This window comes from Copadichromis virginalis, linkage group LG9 (assembly GCF_057382275.1).
Source record: "Copadichromis virginalis isolate Kocher_CV1m ecotype Utaka linkage group LG9, C_Virginalis_male_GT1.1, whole genome shotgun sequence".
NCBI lineage: Eukaryota > Metazoa > Chordata > Actinopteri > Cichliformes > Cichlidae > Copadichromis > Copadichromis virginalis.
Genome location: NC_140626.1, coordinates 32,338,481 through 32,355,475, shown reverse-complemented (window position 1 = coordinate 32,355,475; position 16,995 = coordinate 32,338,481). Strand labels below are relative to the sequence as shown.

Sequence of the window (16,995 nt, the reverse complement as noted above, 5' to 3'; positions counted from 1 at the left end):
CAAAAGACTCTTGTTTTAGGAATCAGCAGCAGATCAACAGTTTTTGATTGTAGAAGTAAGAAGAAAATATGTGGATCCAACTTTATTATAAGAGCTCAGCAATGAGGAGAGTGTGGTTTATAAAGAGAGAGCAGGCTGGACCAAATGCTACCTGAAAGTCTGGGTTATAATAGAACTAAAGGCAGTGTTGGAGGCAGTCATTTAGAGAGGGACGCAGGCAAAGAAAGAAGTTTAAGGAGAATGTGAGAAAAAGAAGGTCGAGGGACATAAAGATGTTTGCTATTCAAGCACGTCCCTGCTGTCCCTTACAAAATAACCTTTAATCAGACGTTTTCACAGGTGACACTCATTTTACATTTTTGACTCAAAGTCTGAAAATAAAACTAAAGAAATAAAAAAAGAAATCCAGGATTCTGTTTATCATTTGTGTTTTAATTAAAAGTTCCTGCAGGATCAGCATTAAAAATAACAGCAGAAATGTTTTAGCGCACAGTTCCTGTTCTTGCCATGAAGAGTATTTCAGAGTTAGCAGCTTTTTCTAGATCCAATGTGATTCTGAGACCTCGTCTTTGGTCATTTGTTAATATCAAATCCTGATCCAGTACCAGTGTTAAATATACATATATAAGCTGTATTACTCACTAAGGAAGAGACTGGGAACCAGTCATGAAGTGTGAGGCAACATCAGGGCTGAGTTAAACACTGATTTACTTACATTATTAAAAAAAAAAATTAAATAAATGTGACCAACAATTTAAATTTACAGAACTGGGTTTTGTTATTAGCATATTAACAGGACTAAAATCAAAATAAAAAAGGTAAATTTAAGATTTAAGCTCAGTGTGGAAGTCTTTTCTGTACTTTAATGTCATTCACAGTCAAATCAAAGGAGTCGCCCCCTAGTGGCTGTTACAAAGAAATCAGGTTTAAGGCACCTCTGTAGCAGCTTTGCTTCTCTGGTTCTTCGAGTTCTCTGTTTACTACACATTTTTTTTTCTATTGTATCCCAGGGAACATACTGCAAATGGTTGCATCACGCATGTCCCAGCTCACAGTCTTGGCAGGAAAAACAAACAAAAAACTTTAATCTGATTTTTAACAAAATACTTTGTACAGAAAGATTAAAAAAAATCTACGCGGACAGTTAACAAAAGAACAGAACAGAGATGATGTTGTAACATAAATACACACCAGGAGGAGGAAACTAAGGAACAGGTGAACTTAAAAAGAAAACCATTTAAGAAGGGAAGGCAACTGACTTTCAAAATAAAACAGGAAGTGAATTGAAAGTGTGACTGTCCATGCGGATGCTAATCTGCAACATAAAGACGGAAAACCTTAAAGCCTCTTGAAAATGGCTCCAGCTGTTGTTTAGCCAATCTTCTTGAAGTACAAAAATTGTAGTAAAGATAACAGATACAATATTTGATTGCTTGACACAGAGTCAAATATCAGCCTAAGTGTGCATTAGTCCATTTCTAGTTCTTCCTTTACTGAAACTGAGTGTGTGCTCTGTGCAGTGGAAAATAAAAGTTTGACTTGTTACAGGTTCACTGAGGATTTGCATTTCAACACATCCTGCTCTTTGACTGCACTTAAGTAGAGGATTAATATGGAAGTCATATGACCATGTTGACATCTCGAACACAAAATGCAGTCGCTTTCTAACTAATTTGACTTTGACTTTGACTAATCCCAGAGCGGGACAGATGGAGGACGATCTGTGCTGGATATTAAAACGAGTAAAACAGAATCATATCTGTCACATTTTCTTCTGAACAAATATCAGTTTGCTTTCAGCTTCATACGTCATGTAGAAAAGTTTCTGATTTTTGTAGCAACATAAGGTGGAGCTGCTCAGAGTGTTTGTAGACTGGTGGTTGTTATCATGTGATCAATCATTGATAGTGTTGTGATAACAGGTGGCATAAGAAGCAGGAGCTTCCCACTGGGACTCTCAGATTTTGGCACATGCAAAAGGACTCTGTGCAGACGAGGTGTGATCTTAGATGTGACTTGTAGTGTGAGGAGACCTTCACAGGTGAAACAAAGGCAAAATTAGCTGAATGCAAACATCAAACTAAAACCAGCGACCTTTCAGGGGTCAAGAGTCAGTGACCTGGAGTCACTCACATACCCGAGGCATTTCTCGCCTGAGTGCCTGAGAACGGGGCGGCACCGAATACTATTTGAAGGCTCCGGTTCTTCATCAGTAATTAAACAGCCAAAAGTGAGAGACCGAGCAGGTTGGAGGTGCTTGATTTTTTTCAAAACTTGACAAAATGACCATATAGGAAATAAAAACAAATACCTGTTCTGAGCAGCATGGGGTCAGTACTGTGGCTGCAACAAGGAAGTGTGGCTATAGAAGTCTATGATAAAGACCAGCGTGACCACAGTAAACACTTCCCAGAGGACTCAGTTTTCAGTGTTATTTAATACATTATGATGCTTAGTTTGTATATTAAACTTCATCAGAATCCAAAAGCAGAAGAAAGAAGGGTGGAGAGCTTTAGGGTGGATCTGTCCTGTCACTGACTGGTTTCAAAAAGCTAAGCTGATGATGACCAAAATGCTCAACTTAAGACTTTAAAAACTGGACACTGCAAATGTTTGGGTGACATTATCATAGCTGCATGTGTCTTTTATATATAGCTGTGGTCACTAGCTGCTCTCTCACTGTGTGATAAAACAGAGCAGTGCTAGCAGCTGAGATCAAGCCTGTTGATTAGCAACTTTTTTTAAAGAAATTTGGTAAAGAGCTACAAAAACAGACTGAATCTAGAAACAAAGTGACTCAAGTGTGATGCTCACCTGTGAGCGAGAAGGACTTCAGGCACTCAAGCTGAGCTGATATGCATTTCCACATTTAAATAAGCAAATAAATAGGCAAATGCATCCCTACCCATGCCTAACATCTGCCTTTAACCACGTCTTATTACATGAGCAGAACTTCCTACAAGCAACTAACCACAGATATTAGTAGAGCCTGAGCGATATACTGGTGGGGCCGATGTTAGCTATCTGACGATTATATTGGTATCTACATTTATAATACGTCATACATTAAAATTGAAAAGTAAGCAAGAGATGGGAGAACCAGAAGTTGTCTGCATATGCTTGTGCAACATCCCAGCTGGAAACATGCATGAGTGGGCTGCTACCAACACAACAGCCAGCTGATCCTTACAGAGTTGGGCAGGAAAGTAGCGTCCATGACTTGCTGTGACAGAAAGACTCATAAATAACCTCACATAACAAATATTATGTAAATCTCTTTATGTTTGGTGTGTCTGAAAGACGTAGATAGATCTTATTTTTAAATGCCCAAATATCTGCACTGGTCCTATAAATTCAACATCAATCGGGCTCTGATTTAACACAAAGGGAAGGCAATGTGGAAGTGCCTTAGACCTGCATTCTTAACGCCCACAGGGAGGGTGAAAACTGTGGTTCTAAAATCAATGCCCTGACCTCTGTAACAACTTTACAGGTGAGTTTACAGGTTCGGTGGTTCGTGTCATGTCACAGTGAATGAAACATGTAGTTGATTTAGTCATTTTCAAGTTTCAGACAGAAACATGATCCACAACTGCGTCTTCACGTCCAGTTTCAAAATACCAAGACGGGCAAAATGTGGTGTTTGAGGTTTCATGTGACTTCATAAAACAATGGGTGATGGCTGTAGCCATCGTTTGTACCATTAATGCATCATAGCCATTACTGTACTAACCAGGAAGTTCAATGAGGAAAACCACAGAATGAAGCTTGAAAAAGTCTCCATGAAAAGGACGCAGAGATTTCAGACACAAACTCCAAACTAATTCTGCACAAACACAGATCAGTTCAAACCTCAGTTTTTCTTCTGAGGGGATGAAAACACACTAAATGACAAACAGACCACATCATAAAGTAATTATTCTGATATACTTCGGTGATCGTGGCTCAAGAGTTGGGAGTTCGCCTTGTAATCGGAAGGTTGCTGGTTCGAGCCCCGGCTTGGACAGTCTCGGTTGTTGTGTCCTTGGGCGAGACACTTCACCCGTTGCCTACTGGTGGTGGTCAGAGGCGCCAGTGTCCGGCAGCCTCGCCTCTGTCAATGTGCCCCAGGGTGGCTGTGGCTACAATGTAGCTTACCATCACCAGTGTGTGAATGGGTGGATGACTGGTTGTGTAAAGCGCTTTGGGGTCTTTAGGGACTAGTAAAGCGCTATATAAATACAGGCCATTTACCATTTATATACTTCCAGTTCACCAATTTCCTGTACATCTCTGTAGATGACATCTTAGCATGCTTACTGGGCTTTAATGGTTCCACGAGGGTATCACTGAACTATGGAAGCATTTGAATCTATTGATTCGAGTGTGAATCTGTGTGTTTTCAGAACTGGCACAAAGGATGTTTCCACTGCGAAGTTTGCAAGATGACGCTGAACATGAAGAACTACAAAGGCTATGATAAGAAACCCTACTGCAACGCGTGAGTCCCGAGTCTCTCTCTCTCTGTACATTATAAATAACTTCAAATACTCTCCAACGTTTTGCATGTTGTACTGCATAATGACAGGTTTGCAGAGTGCTTATCTAACCTTGCCTTGACTCAAGTGTGACGATTATACGTCCACGAACGTTGTGCGAGTATAAACAGCATCGCCTGGCTGTAGCTGCTGTGTTATTATCTGCAGGCGGCTCATATCTGTGTGGTGATGCTTCCAGGTTTTTATAGCAGCGGTGGTTTCAGTTTTTGGTTGGTTTCAGTGGTTTTGGTTGCGAGCCCAGCCCAACTTCACTCCATCACTGTTGCTTCTCCCACAGAGCATTTCACTTTTCTGTTAGCATGTTCTGCTTGTTATGATCTGTGCAGATTGAGACACAACACTGCTGTTTGTTGCCAGTAGAGGATACTTACTGTGCGCTGCCAGACCTTCACAGACGAGATTACAAACTCTCCAAGGATTCAAGACTTGGATCTGCATTTGATGGATGATGGGAGTAAATTACAGCTTGTGCTGCAGACCTTGTTGTAGTATCTTATTGGGAGGTTGTGCCTTTGACCTTTGACCCTGTTACTGTTAGTTGTTCAATGATCTGAGTGTCTGTCCTTGTTGCAGATTGCTCTAACAAACAGCATCGACCAGTAAAATAAGAATGCAACACTCCATTTATTCACTCAGCTGTTGTCTACTGCTTCCTGCTAAATGTGCAGCTGTTTGGTGTTTTTTGTTTAAACTGTTGACAGTTAAACAGATTCCAAAGTAGATTAAGGAGACGAGACTTTCCTCAATCAGGACGGACTAATGCTTGAAGCTCTGAGCTCAACTTTTCAGTGAAAATGCTGAGGATGTCACATTTCTGAATTAAAGAGTAGTAGTGGACTATTACTGGTTACATACCGAGGGTTCAGAGACGTTGTGCGGCTTCTTATATGTTTCCAGCAGAAATGCTGAAGTTAGCTGCTGGTTTTTTTGAATTCGACTTCCAGGCTGTTAAACTCAACACACTCATCAGCTGTTATAAGTGTTTTATGTTTGTTGTTGCAGAGAGCATTGTTTACGGTGTAATCACGCCTGAGACTACACCGTAGATCTTTGATGCATTTGAACAGGTCATGGTGGTGACCTGATGACACGGTGTCTCTCTTTCTTCCAATAAGCCAGATGTGCGCTGGTACCACTGCTGTTGGCATACAGTCTTTTTAACTACACATTGCAACAATTAACATCTATTAAAGCAGAAAACTAGAAAACTCTCCACAGGTTTGTCAATTTTAATACTTTCTGTAATCGTGATAATTTAATAACAGTCAAGTTAAAAGTTTCCAAGTAGGAGAATAAACAAGAAAACCCCTCAGATGTATTAATGTACAAGAGCAGGTAAATATTTGGACGATGTCCAGAAGATTTTGAGTGATGTTGCCAACTCATTCATTTGTTGTATTACAGTGTAACCATTAGTTACTGTCCTTGCAGACTTTACTAAACTAGTAAGAAAAGCTTTTAGCAGAAAACAACAAGAACCTGGTTGATGCATTTATATAGTGGAAGCAGGTATCAGTGTGTTTGTAGCAAAGTCTCTGAAATGAGCTGAATATTTGTAGGAGCTTTATCAGAAAGTTATCTTTTGAATGGCAGCCAGCTGTGAAGAGAACAAGTACACTTTGTCCACCGCATCGACTTACTGGCCTCACACACAAACACACAACAGGGCTTAAAGTCAGAGGCATTAAATCGACCTTTGACTGTGGTTAAAAATATGTTTCCTGGTGTTGACCTGGTCAGTGTTTCCTCCTGTAAACAAACAGCACTTTAAGCTTAAAAGGGACTCAGAGCGATAACACTGGTGGCTTTTTCACTCAGACGTCTTACTCTATGAAAGTGTTTCATCTTTGGGGTGGGTGGTATCCTTCTGTTTTTCATGGCCTCATCCCTTCCTGACACTCTGTGGTACAATTCTGTCACAGCATTTGTGTTAAAAATACGTTAAAGCTTAGATACTCGTGACTTAAGTCGTTGTAGTGCAATCAGACAACCACATAAACAGAAATATCAGGTGGCTGATCCAATTATTGTTGTATGAGTAATGTACAACACTGAGTAACAGCATGGTTAAGGAGCTCCAGGCTCTGTCCATGCTAACGTCTCCATGTTGTAAACGAGTGTGACAGACAACATCTGGTAAAACCAGCATGGTTTGGCAGTATTTTCTTCCATGAAAAGTCATTTGTGTGCAAGCTGTGCATGCAAATATCTTCTAAACACTTCATGAGTACAGAGAAACACCCAGAGCTAAAAATTCAAGTGTCAAAAACTGCAGTTCCTGCAGGCACCACTTGAGGTGCACTCTTAAAACGAATCAGTTCCTGTAGACTCACATGTTACAATGTCAAAGAGACACTCTGGTTTTGCCCTCTGTGGGTTGTTTCCCCTCAAAACCACTGTGTCAGGTGGATGTTTTACAGCTGGGCCCCTGGATAACTGGATTAGGGACACGGCTGCATTGATTAACAGGCGTCCCTGCCCAGGCAGCTTCTGGTCTTTAAACAGGGCTTTCTCAGTTATGTGTGGGTGTGCTGCTGGTGTCTTTTGGAGAATTTTAATGGACTCACTAACAACATGACTTGCTGTGACGTCGGGCTAGCGATTTTGCGAGCCCTGCACCTGAATCAAATGTTTAGTTCATTACCAGGTCTCTGGAGAACCTCAAGACATGTTGAGGGGGTCATTTAGCCATTTAAATCAGCTGTGTTGGATGAAGCACACATCTAAAACCTGCAGGACACCGGCCCTCGAGGCCTGGAGTTTGATGCCTTTGGGCTCGGGGATCAAGGACGTAGCAATAGTGTCCCATAGTGGGGCACTAAATCTGCCAATCAAAAGAAAAATGTTCGCTGGTTCACCTTTTGTTTTTTATCTTGTTAGTTAAGTGGTTGTTGCTTTCACAGCTGAGGCTGCTCTGTAGTCAAATGCAGTAAATAATGTCAGTTCAGGGTCCTTGTCTTTATTTTATTACAGTACTGAAAATGATGGCCTTGGGATTTCTAAATACCCTGGTATACCATTATCTCATGATAGCCCCCATGTCTACTCACCATCAACTGAAATGAGATTTACAAATGCTGTGTCACTTGCTAAATGAGAATGACTCACACTTGTTTTCTACAAGCACCTTTAAGCTGTTTTTGCCTCTTAAGTTTCTGCTGCACAAAAAGCCAAGTCTATGTTTTGTGTCATATAACTTGTATGCATAGAGTTTAACCACTGCCTGTAACATTGTGTGTTAATTTAGGTCAGCCCTCACACCACTTTCACACACTCTAATGGCTTTAGTGTGTGTTTTTCCCATAAAACACATTAGAGTGTGTTTGCTCTCTGCTGAAGAAAGTCACAGCAGGTCAGTCATTAAATTGGTCCACTTACCACGGCAGCTTTAAAGTCGTACATATATCTGAGGTTTCATGTTATCGTTCCACATTCGGTGCTTTTGGTATTTTAATTAGAAAGAACTTAACTCACAATCATACATTTCACCTCTCCTGGCCTGGGAGGACCTTTCAGACTATGGGAACAAACACATGAGAATGATTTCTGGCCTAAGTGAAAAGAAAAGTTGATTTTTTTTTTTAGTAATTTTACCAAGTTAAAACATTTGATATGACATAGAAACCCAGACCATAATACCTGTAAACTGTTTACCTTTAGATCTACCATATATGTACAGTTAGTAATAGAAACTTTAGACTACAAGCAACATGCAACCATACATCAAACTCTATCGGCTTTATCTACCTCACATCCATGATGGCGTAGCCCAAGTCCAAGTCTGATTATTGAGCAAATACATCTCTCTTAATCTTTATAACTGTTCATTCTTGTGCTTAGTGATATTTGATGGTAGAATCTAAGCTTCTACTTGGATAATGGTTTCAGCCTGCAGACTGATTACCTGACAAGTGTTGGATCTGTCTGTATACATTCTGTTTTTCCCTTATTTGTACTTGAAGGTCCAAAGGACAGGATGTAAATCATTGCTGTGGCATAGTTATCTCCATCCATCAGGGTGGGACAGTCAGGACACGCTGCCAGTCCATCACACGGCTGTTATTTCATAAACGATTAATGACTAGAAGAGTTTGAAAATGATGCCCACAGCACTCCAAGCAACGGTCCTCCCTCCAATAAAAGAAACATTTTGTTTTCATTTACAACCATGAACAGTATTTTCTTTTTGGAGATGATTTGCATTTTTTGTTTTCCAAAGCAAAGCAATTTATGATTTTTTTTATAGGATATATTCAATTAAGTTCATTTTTTGCAAAATGTCTTACTCTGTTGATGTCATATGTAATGATGTACATCATTTGTTTCCAAGGTTTTAATCAAAATGCATAAAAATTAACAATGTTGGATACCAACAGATAGTTCCACTAAAGAAGCTGCTTTAAATGCATTAAATCATTGCTCATTTTGAGGCTTGTCATTAACATATGGTACGATTGTTGTTAATGTTTCATTTAATGTGATCAGATCTAATAAACTTATTATCAACTGTCTCCTGATGGGAGGGAAAAAGCAAAAAGTCAAAGAGAACTCACAAGAAAAAGCCAGGTGTCTGTTTGTGTAAAGGTTTAAGTATTAACAGGTCATGTGACAGAGACTCGTGTAGTGATCAATGAGTCCCAGTCAGCATGTAATGTCCAGGGTTGTTGTTACAAAGTAAATAAAACCATTGCTTCTGTGTGGTGTATGGGGCACAAAAAACAAGCTCCGTCTCTCAGCACAAAGTCTCAAAACATGGTAACTTCAACTTTTGTATTAATTTTGTCTTTAAATGCAGGAAAAATCAAACATTTATAACTGCAGCCTAAAAATATACAGAGTTCCTGCAAAAGTCTTAACCTCCTAAGACCTGAACTCTTCCACTGCATGCATCTTTCATTTCTCTTTGCTATTTGGGCTGATTGGGGCCTGATGACTATAAAAACAAAGAATTACCAGATTTTTTTTACCTTATTTTTGTTTTTAAGAACAATAAGAGCCACATATGAGGATATTCGTTTAAAATTTTGATAGAACAGTAGCAGGATAATATCCTCGTAAGTGGATATCAGGCCCTTGTAGAGCAAAATTTAGTATTTTGGTCTAAATAAGCCAAAATGTGATGTCCACATATGTGGGCGCAGGTCCTAGGAGGTTAATGGTGGAAAAAGATGAAGGAGCCATATTTCCCTTTCTTGCCAGTTTTTTGAGTCGCTGTGTGTGATTAGTTCCTTCCACTGCTGCCTGGCCTGCTGTCTCTGTCTGTTTGTTACTCTGTTAGGTTTGTTTACTGTGCAGAGAGTGGCTGCAGACTTCCTGCAGGGAGTTCTTACTCATCAGTGAGAGTTTTGCTTTTGTACCTCACTGTTACATATAGCATCAGTGTACAAACCAGCATCCTGTAATTACAGCGTCTCTGTGAGGCTGCGACTCTGACGCGCCTTGTTTTTAGTGCTGCCGTATATAACTGCTGTCTATTGTGCAAAAGCCCGGCAGCCATGTTTTTCTTGGCTGCTTGTGTCATCCCTCACCATTGTTGAGCTGTGGCTGAAGTCAACACTATAGTGACAACAATAACATCTGAATTGATGGCCTCATTTCTTATTTTTAGCTTTTTTCTATCACTCATTTAATTCTTGATGTTCTTTGCAAAGTAGCAGGTTTGATCATTAAAATGAGTTAAATCTAGACTTCCTTATTGAAGTATTTAAATGGAGGAAATGGAATAAATGCTAGTTTTTAACTTTAGACTTTAAAGTGGGTACAGAGAGTATTTATAGTCAGTGGCAATGCTGAGTCCTGACCAGGGTTTTAATAGTTTTGCAATTTTCATTAGTTTTTATTTTTATTTAGTTTTGACTTCAGATTTTCAATTTTATATCAGTTTTGATTAGTTTTTACCAATTGTTTGCTAGTTTAGTTTTTATTTTTTTGAAAATCCTTAGTTTCAGTTTAGTTTTGATTAGTTTCAGTTATAGTTTTAGTTGTTTGCAATAATTAAGTGCAACAAAATCCCAGTTTCATCATATCAGTCATTCTCTTCTGCTTATCCTTGGGTATGTTGCTATTCCAGCTACCATACCCTGCACCCTGGACAGGTCGCCTGTCTGTCGCAGGGCTAACACGCAGAGACAGACAACTCACATTCCCACCCATGGGTTCTTTAAATAAATAAATAAATACATAAATAAATAAAGGCAGATGAACAACCATTGATACCAGGCAACTATAAAATGTATATCTTGGCCCCAATGAGACTATTAACTCTTGCAGCACTGGGTGTTTGTAATTTTGGTTCAAGTGAATTGATAAACTTTTTGAAGGCAATTGACTCACACAGTTATGTAGATGTCCACGTCCTGTTGTCTCGGGATGCATCACGCTGCCTTGCCTGGGGTTAGCTTCTGTTTCTGGGGATGAGGGTTGAGTGTGCTCCCTTACCTTCTCAAGGTAAGCTAGGTTAGCCTTCTTGTGTGAGCTTTTCAAGTGCACTTTAAGGTTTGTGGGATTTCTTCCCCTTTAGAAATGTCCCTCGTAATTTGTCTCTTCCCACTACAAGACACTTGTTTTATCCAAAACACAGTCATATTCAAAGTAATCCCAAATTGGACTCTGGCGCTTTCTCCCAACTTTTCCTGACACGATTCTGCGCGTGGACGGAGCAGCGACACAGACGACTCGACTAACGTACTGCCACCTGCTGGCATAATGAGACAGCAAGAAAAAAATCTGGAAACTAAACTTCATTTTGACTATTGTATGACACGCACACATCAATGAAAACTAACACATTTTTGCTATAAATTCAGTTAATTTTAGTTCGTTTTGTGAACACTCATTACAGTTTTAGTTTTCCTTTTTTTGTTTTTATTTTTATTCCCGTTAACGAAAATGTTTTTTCACTTCTAGTTTTCGTTATTTCGTTAGTTTTCGTTAACGATAATAACCTTGGTCCTGACAGTTTCTTTTAAGCACCCGTCTGCTCTTTGAGTTTGCACTTATTTTACAGTTTCTTCCATTAAATATCAGCTTCATTGCTATAAAACACTACAACAGTACCATAGCCTTAAAGGTTAAGTATTTTCTTCCCACCCTCACTGAAGCTTCCATCCACATGCAGTTTTGCAGCTTTTTTGCAAGACTAACCCAATCCCAGATAGGCTGTTAACTTGAAATGTGTGTCAGTAGTGCTATGGTCACTCTTCAGTGAGCTAATAAGGCTTTAATGCCAAGGATCCTGAGATTTTAATCACTGTATTGATACCAATTTTGGTCACCACCTCCTCAGAATCGTCACTGCTGCAATCCACAACAGTTGTGGCCGAAGGTTTTGGCAGTGGCACCAACACAAGCAAAAACTCACCAGTTCGTGGGTGAACTGAGTTAACTTTAATGTCATGATGCTTGGTGTAAAGGTTTAATAGGTTTCTTACATTAGATGTACATCTAGTGGAATTCTGTTGAAGCGTTTTATGAGTTGAATATTTTGCATGATTTCCAAATCTACAGATATTCAAATATGATGATACACATGACAAACATGAAAAACGCACATCATACATTGAATTGACAGTTTGGCTAATGTGAAAATATTTGTAGAAAAATGGATAATAATGTGAATGTGTGTGCTGCTGATGTGAGACAGTATGCACATTTAATCTGTATTACACAGGGATAAAGAGGCCACCGCTGAAAATTCTTTAACCTTCAACCTTGAATTGATGCACTATTGAAAAGAGTCCTTTTATGTGCTTTATTGACATCCTTGCTTCACCTGTCTAATTCAGACACATGGGATACTGTCAGGTGTGGATTGTTTGGCATTGATTGTTCACTTATCTGGGAGCCAAAGTGCAGGACACAACATTCAATAATAAGTCAGCCTTTTTTTTGCATCTGATGATAAAATAAATAAAGTTCAAATCTAAAGAATGTCTACAAAGACAAAAATATAAATGCAGAATCCAAAAACTCAAATATATTAATTAAGAATACCAAATTTCAACAAAAATCTCGGGACCATGACATATGTCCTTTTTAACATGGACAACGTTTATATTTAATTATTATTGGAGTATAAATAAAGATTCTTTATGTTAGACGTGAGGACAGACGCAACTGACCTCTTTTTCACTTTGGGGGGTAAACTAAAGGTCTGCGGATCTAACGACCATAGTCCCGTGCTTTCCAAAATCCTATCTACACTTCAAAAGGCGAGGGGGGCAACAAAAAAAAGAACAGGGGGGCAAGTAGGGACAAGGATTACAGAGGCACATGAGAGCCAAAACTCTAACAGGCAATGCCTACTGACTTCACTAATGGACTAATGCAACCAGAAACTAGCTTTCACAAGCAGTAATACTGCAGAGAAACCTCAAGCTCTCGCCTCTCACACACAGGGCTCAGTGTTTTCTTCAGGCAAAGGCACACACGCATGGATTCCTGTGGCAGGTCATGGGTTGAGTTTTAATCTGTTGTGTCTGAACCAGGACAGCGTACGACCTCTGAGCTGTTTCATTAACGAGGCTCTGACACGCCGAACTTTGACCACTGTCTGCAGGGCCTGAGAGTCATCGTTTGTCAGCGTTGTCAGATTAAATTGTCTCTTTAATTCTCACATGCGCTACATGACAGATCATTAGCTTTATATGCAAGGTAATTAAATTTGCATGACTGCTGCTTTGGCTCAAATAGCCGTCTTTGCTTTAGATATTTAAAAAAACATCAGCAAGCAATTACACAAGAGGAAAGTTTGGTTTTTGCACAATTAAAACACAACACATTCTCTTATTTCTGTTCAAATGTGGAGATTTTTTGCTCTTTTTTGTTTATTAGTATCGGCAATAACCTTCAGGAAAAATACTGCAGTTCCTCTAATGGCCACTAGAGGCAGACTGCAAGAGTGAGTCAGTCAGTGAGACTGTACCCACGTAGCCACCATGAACCAGACCTGGGATCATGTTAAATGAGACAATGTAAACATGGAGAACATGGAGTGTCGAGTTATAGGCTGATGCTCACTGTAACAAGTTGCATTCATAAATTGTAGCAGCATAACGCACAAATTCAGGTACCTGCTAATTAGCACTACACAACACTTTCTTTCTTCTTTTTTTTTAACAAATTCAACACAAAGTAATTTGTTATGTTTAAGTAAAAGTCTGTTATGAGACCTGATTGCTTTTACAGTCTTATTTTCAGACTCAGTATTGACCGTCTCTCCTCTTAGGACATTTTATTTCTGACCATAAATGTATTCTTTTAATGAATCTTCTGATTTGAATCGTCTTACTGGACATCGTGTAATTACCACTTGCATTTTTTATAAAGCCTCTCTGCTATTTTTAATCTCAATGAATCTTATTTTTCTGAATAGAGGTGTAAGTTTCACGGTGCATCTTTCTAATCATCACTGTTTTAATCACATAATTTCATTTCATTAATATGGTATAGCATTTTGCATGTTTTGTTCTTGAAAAGTGCCACATACATGTACTACTTACTATGTAAAATATCAGAATTTCTTTTTACTAAAATTGGAGCACAAACTTTTTGGAAGGTTTATTTGTGTTATTTGTCCAAATATTCCTTTTAAGATGTAGCGGTCGAGTTCAGGGAAGTTATAAGGTCTCAGCTTGATTGGCTGTAGCTTCCTGTGTTGGTGTCCAGCTGTCAGTATAAATGGCTGTAGTTCAGAACTATTGTTGTGAAGGGGAAACTTTCCACAGAGACCAAAACCATTTCTGTAGCAGCCATAAACATGACCATTTTAAAAATAGGGCTTGAACAAAACTGCAGACTCTATGTTAAACTGTTGAATTTTACTTTGCCTCAAATATTCATTTCTGGCTCAGAAAAAAATGAACTTAGAACAACCAGCAGGCTCTCACCTGTTTGCTGAGTTATATTCAGTATTTACCTTTCTGGTCGGGCAGTGTGTGTGTTGTCTCAGGTGAAGATATATTTTACACCCTCAATGTTTTGAGTCAATCTCAGATTATATCGCAGTTGATTAAAGACCAAATTAGTGACGCGCTTCCAGGATTTCCTGCACATCGCAGCAGAAACAGTCCGCTGACTGTGTTTGTGGGAGGAATCTTCCTGCATGAGATATTTCTGTTTAATTAAATGATCCTTTATGCAAATTAGTATTAATCAAAGCTGGTTATGTAACACTGCACACCAGCTGCTCCTTTGAACAAGAAGACACATGGAACAGATCACACTGAAGTCCCAACGACTCTCATCCACTCTCGTCCTCTCATCAGTGTTTCTGATCTGTGCATGTATTTAATGTAAACATTAGTCAAATTATTCTCCGTGTGTGCATCTTAACAGTCTTTTATCAGCTCAGATAATTGTGGTTAAGACTGTGTGGTTATGTAATGCAACTGCCCACATAACCCACATACTCCAGTCTTATTGTGCTCCTCACAGCGCAGAGAGAAAACACTGTTCGTTTCTGTCTCTGCTTCACCGAGGCGATGGAAATGAAAGTAAAACGGAGACAACTTCTGTTTAATTCATGCATCTTATTCAGCACAGCCGAGTTTACAGAGTAAGCAGGTAGATGATGAGCATCTCCTCCAGGTGTTTGTGCAGAAATCAGTCACAGAAGGAAATGCTTCCTTTAAGATCTATTAAAAGCTTCACTGCTCTGTTTTTAGATGTTTGTGCATTATTAATTTTGAATTTGAGTGCAGGAGCAGAGACGTGCACCACAGATTACAAGAGTTAAATAACTGTTGGAAGTGGGGAGTTTTCAAAAGAGTGAACGGCGTAAACACATGAATGGGGCAAATAACGACTGACATCTAATAATGTTATTTGTGCAAAAGCTTCGCACTGACTCACTGAACACGGGCTGAAGATTATGTTTTTTAATCATATATTTAAGATTTTTAACTGACTGCCTGAACAGATTGTTGTGAACAAGCAAGCTGATTTTACTCATAATAATACTGCTACTAATAAAAATAATGATAATACATGGGCGCCTTTAAAACCCTCAAGGTCACCTTACAATAGTACAATAACAGTAGCAATATAATAAAACAAAGCAAAATAAAATTATACATAAGGTTAAAAAAGCTGTAGCAGTTTAGTTGAGTATCGAGTAATTTGTCTGCATCAGTACGTGAAAACAAATCAGCAGGACATTCATCTCATGGAGGCATCGTGTCATTTTTTGGAACATAATGAAAAGTTGGCTATTGTCTGGTTAATTCCTTCTAATGTGGACAAACTGCAAGCTGTGTCATGCAGTAAACTGTACTCAGTGGATAAAGTTAAGCACAGTTACTTTAGCAGCTCACTGTATGAACAAATCATTTTCCGATTCATGCAGTGTAGTCAACTTACTACGGAGCCCCGCAGGGGACATGGGAGAAAAAAAAATTAAGGCGGACTTTTGCGAGATCTCGCAAAACTAACTCGGGATCTCGCAAAACTTTTGCGAGATCTCGCAAAAGTTTTAGCCGCATTCTTCGGCCTTCGACCTCCGTTAACGGGAGGTCGAGACCTACTACAGCCGGGAGGAACACCGCTTTCCCGGCACATCGTGCCTCGACCTCCCGGTCGGCTTCGAGCTGGCGTCCGAAGAATGCTGCTAAAACTTTTGCGAGATCCGAGTTTGTTTTGCGAGATCTGGCAAAAGTCCGTCTTAATTTTTTTTTCTCTCATGTCCCCTGCGGGGCTCCGTAACTTACACCTGGCTGGTTACGTTTTCATACAAATTGCTTTACGAGCTAATGTCATCCACGATACGACATGTGCAGTCTGGTCCTTTGGTATTTGGACAATGACAGTTGTTTGTAGTTTTGTAGATCTCTAGACGACCACGGATTTGAGATCAAACAGTGAAGATGCATGCCTCACTCTCTGGATGACACATGGTTTGCAGTCACAAACGTGAGCAGGTGGTAGGCGCTTTTTAAAATGATCCATGTAAGTGTTCCTGAAGTGCTTCCAGCTCCCACAGTGATGAGGCCCACTTTACAATCCAGGTGGAGGTGGTGAGGTCATGAAAGCATGTGGCTTCAAACCTACTGAACCACTTTATAAGTTTCTTTCTCACTTGGTATTTGGTTATGTTAACATATTAAAGTCCTTTAATGGGGTTTTAGTGGAACTATATTCACAATAAAAGCTTGGACAAAGAACCTTTGGAGTCACTGATGTTGGAAGAAAGTTCATCTGTTTCCTGTTTGCTCCATCATTACACAAACTTTCCAGCCTAACGAAACACAGGATGGACATACTTTTTTTCTTTTTACAGTATTTTTAGAATATTTTTCTCAATTTCTGTGCTTCTCTTGGGGTTTCTGCACAAATTCACAATACACATGAAAACAGGGCAGAGAGCTCAGTGTTGTGACACAAACTAACGAGTCTGTCGCTCGGAGAGAGAAGCAGAAGAGAGTGGGGAGAATAAATCCGACTGTGAGAAACAGAGACGTCA

At 39.4% G+C, this 16,995-nt stretch overlaps 1 protein-coding gene across 1 annotated transcript in view; it reads left to right on the top strand.

Annotated features, from left to right (window-relative positions):
- Positions 1 to 16,995, top strand: part of LOC146702270 (LIM zinc-binding domain-containing Nebulette-like) — a 53,381-nt gene that overhangs the window by 1,113 nt on the left and 35,273 nt on the right. Inside the window, exon 2 of the mRNA XM_085468739.1 lies at positions 4,386 to 4,480. Within this exon, the coding sequence (XP_085324865.1) occupies positions 4,386 to 4,480 (95 nt within the window). The remainder of the gene's footprint in view (positions 1 to 4,385; positions 4,481 to 16,995) is intronic.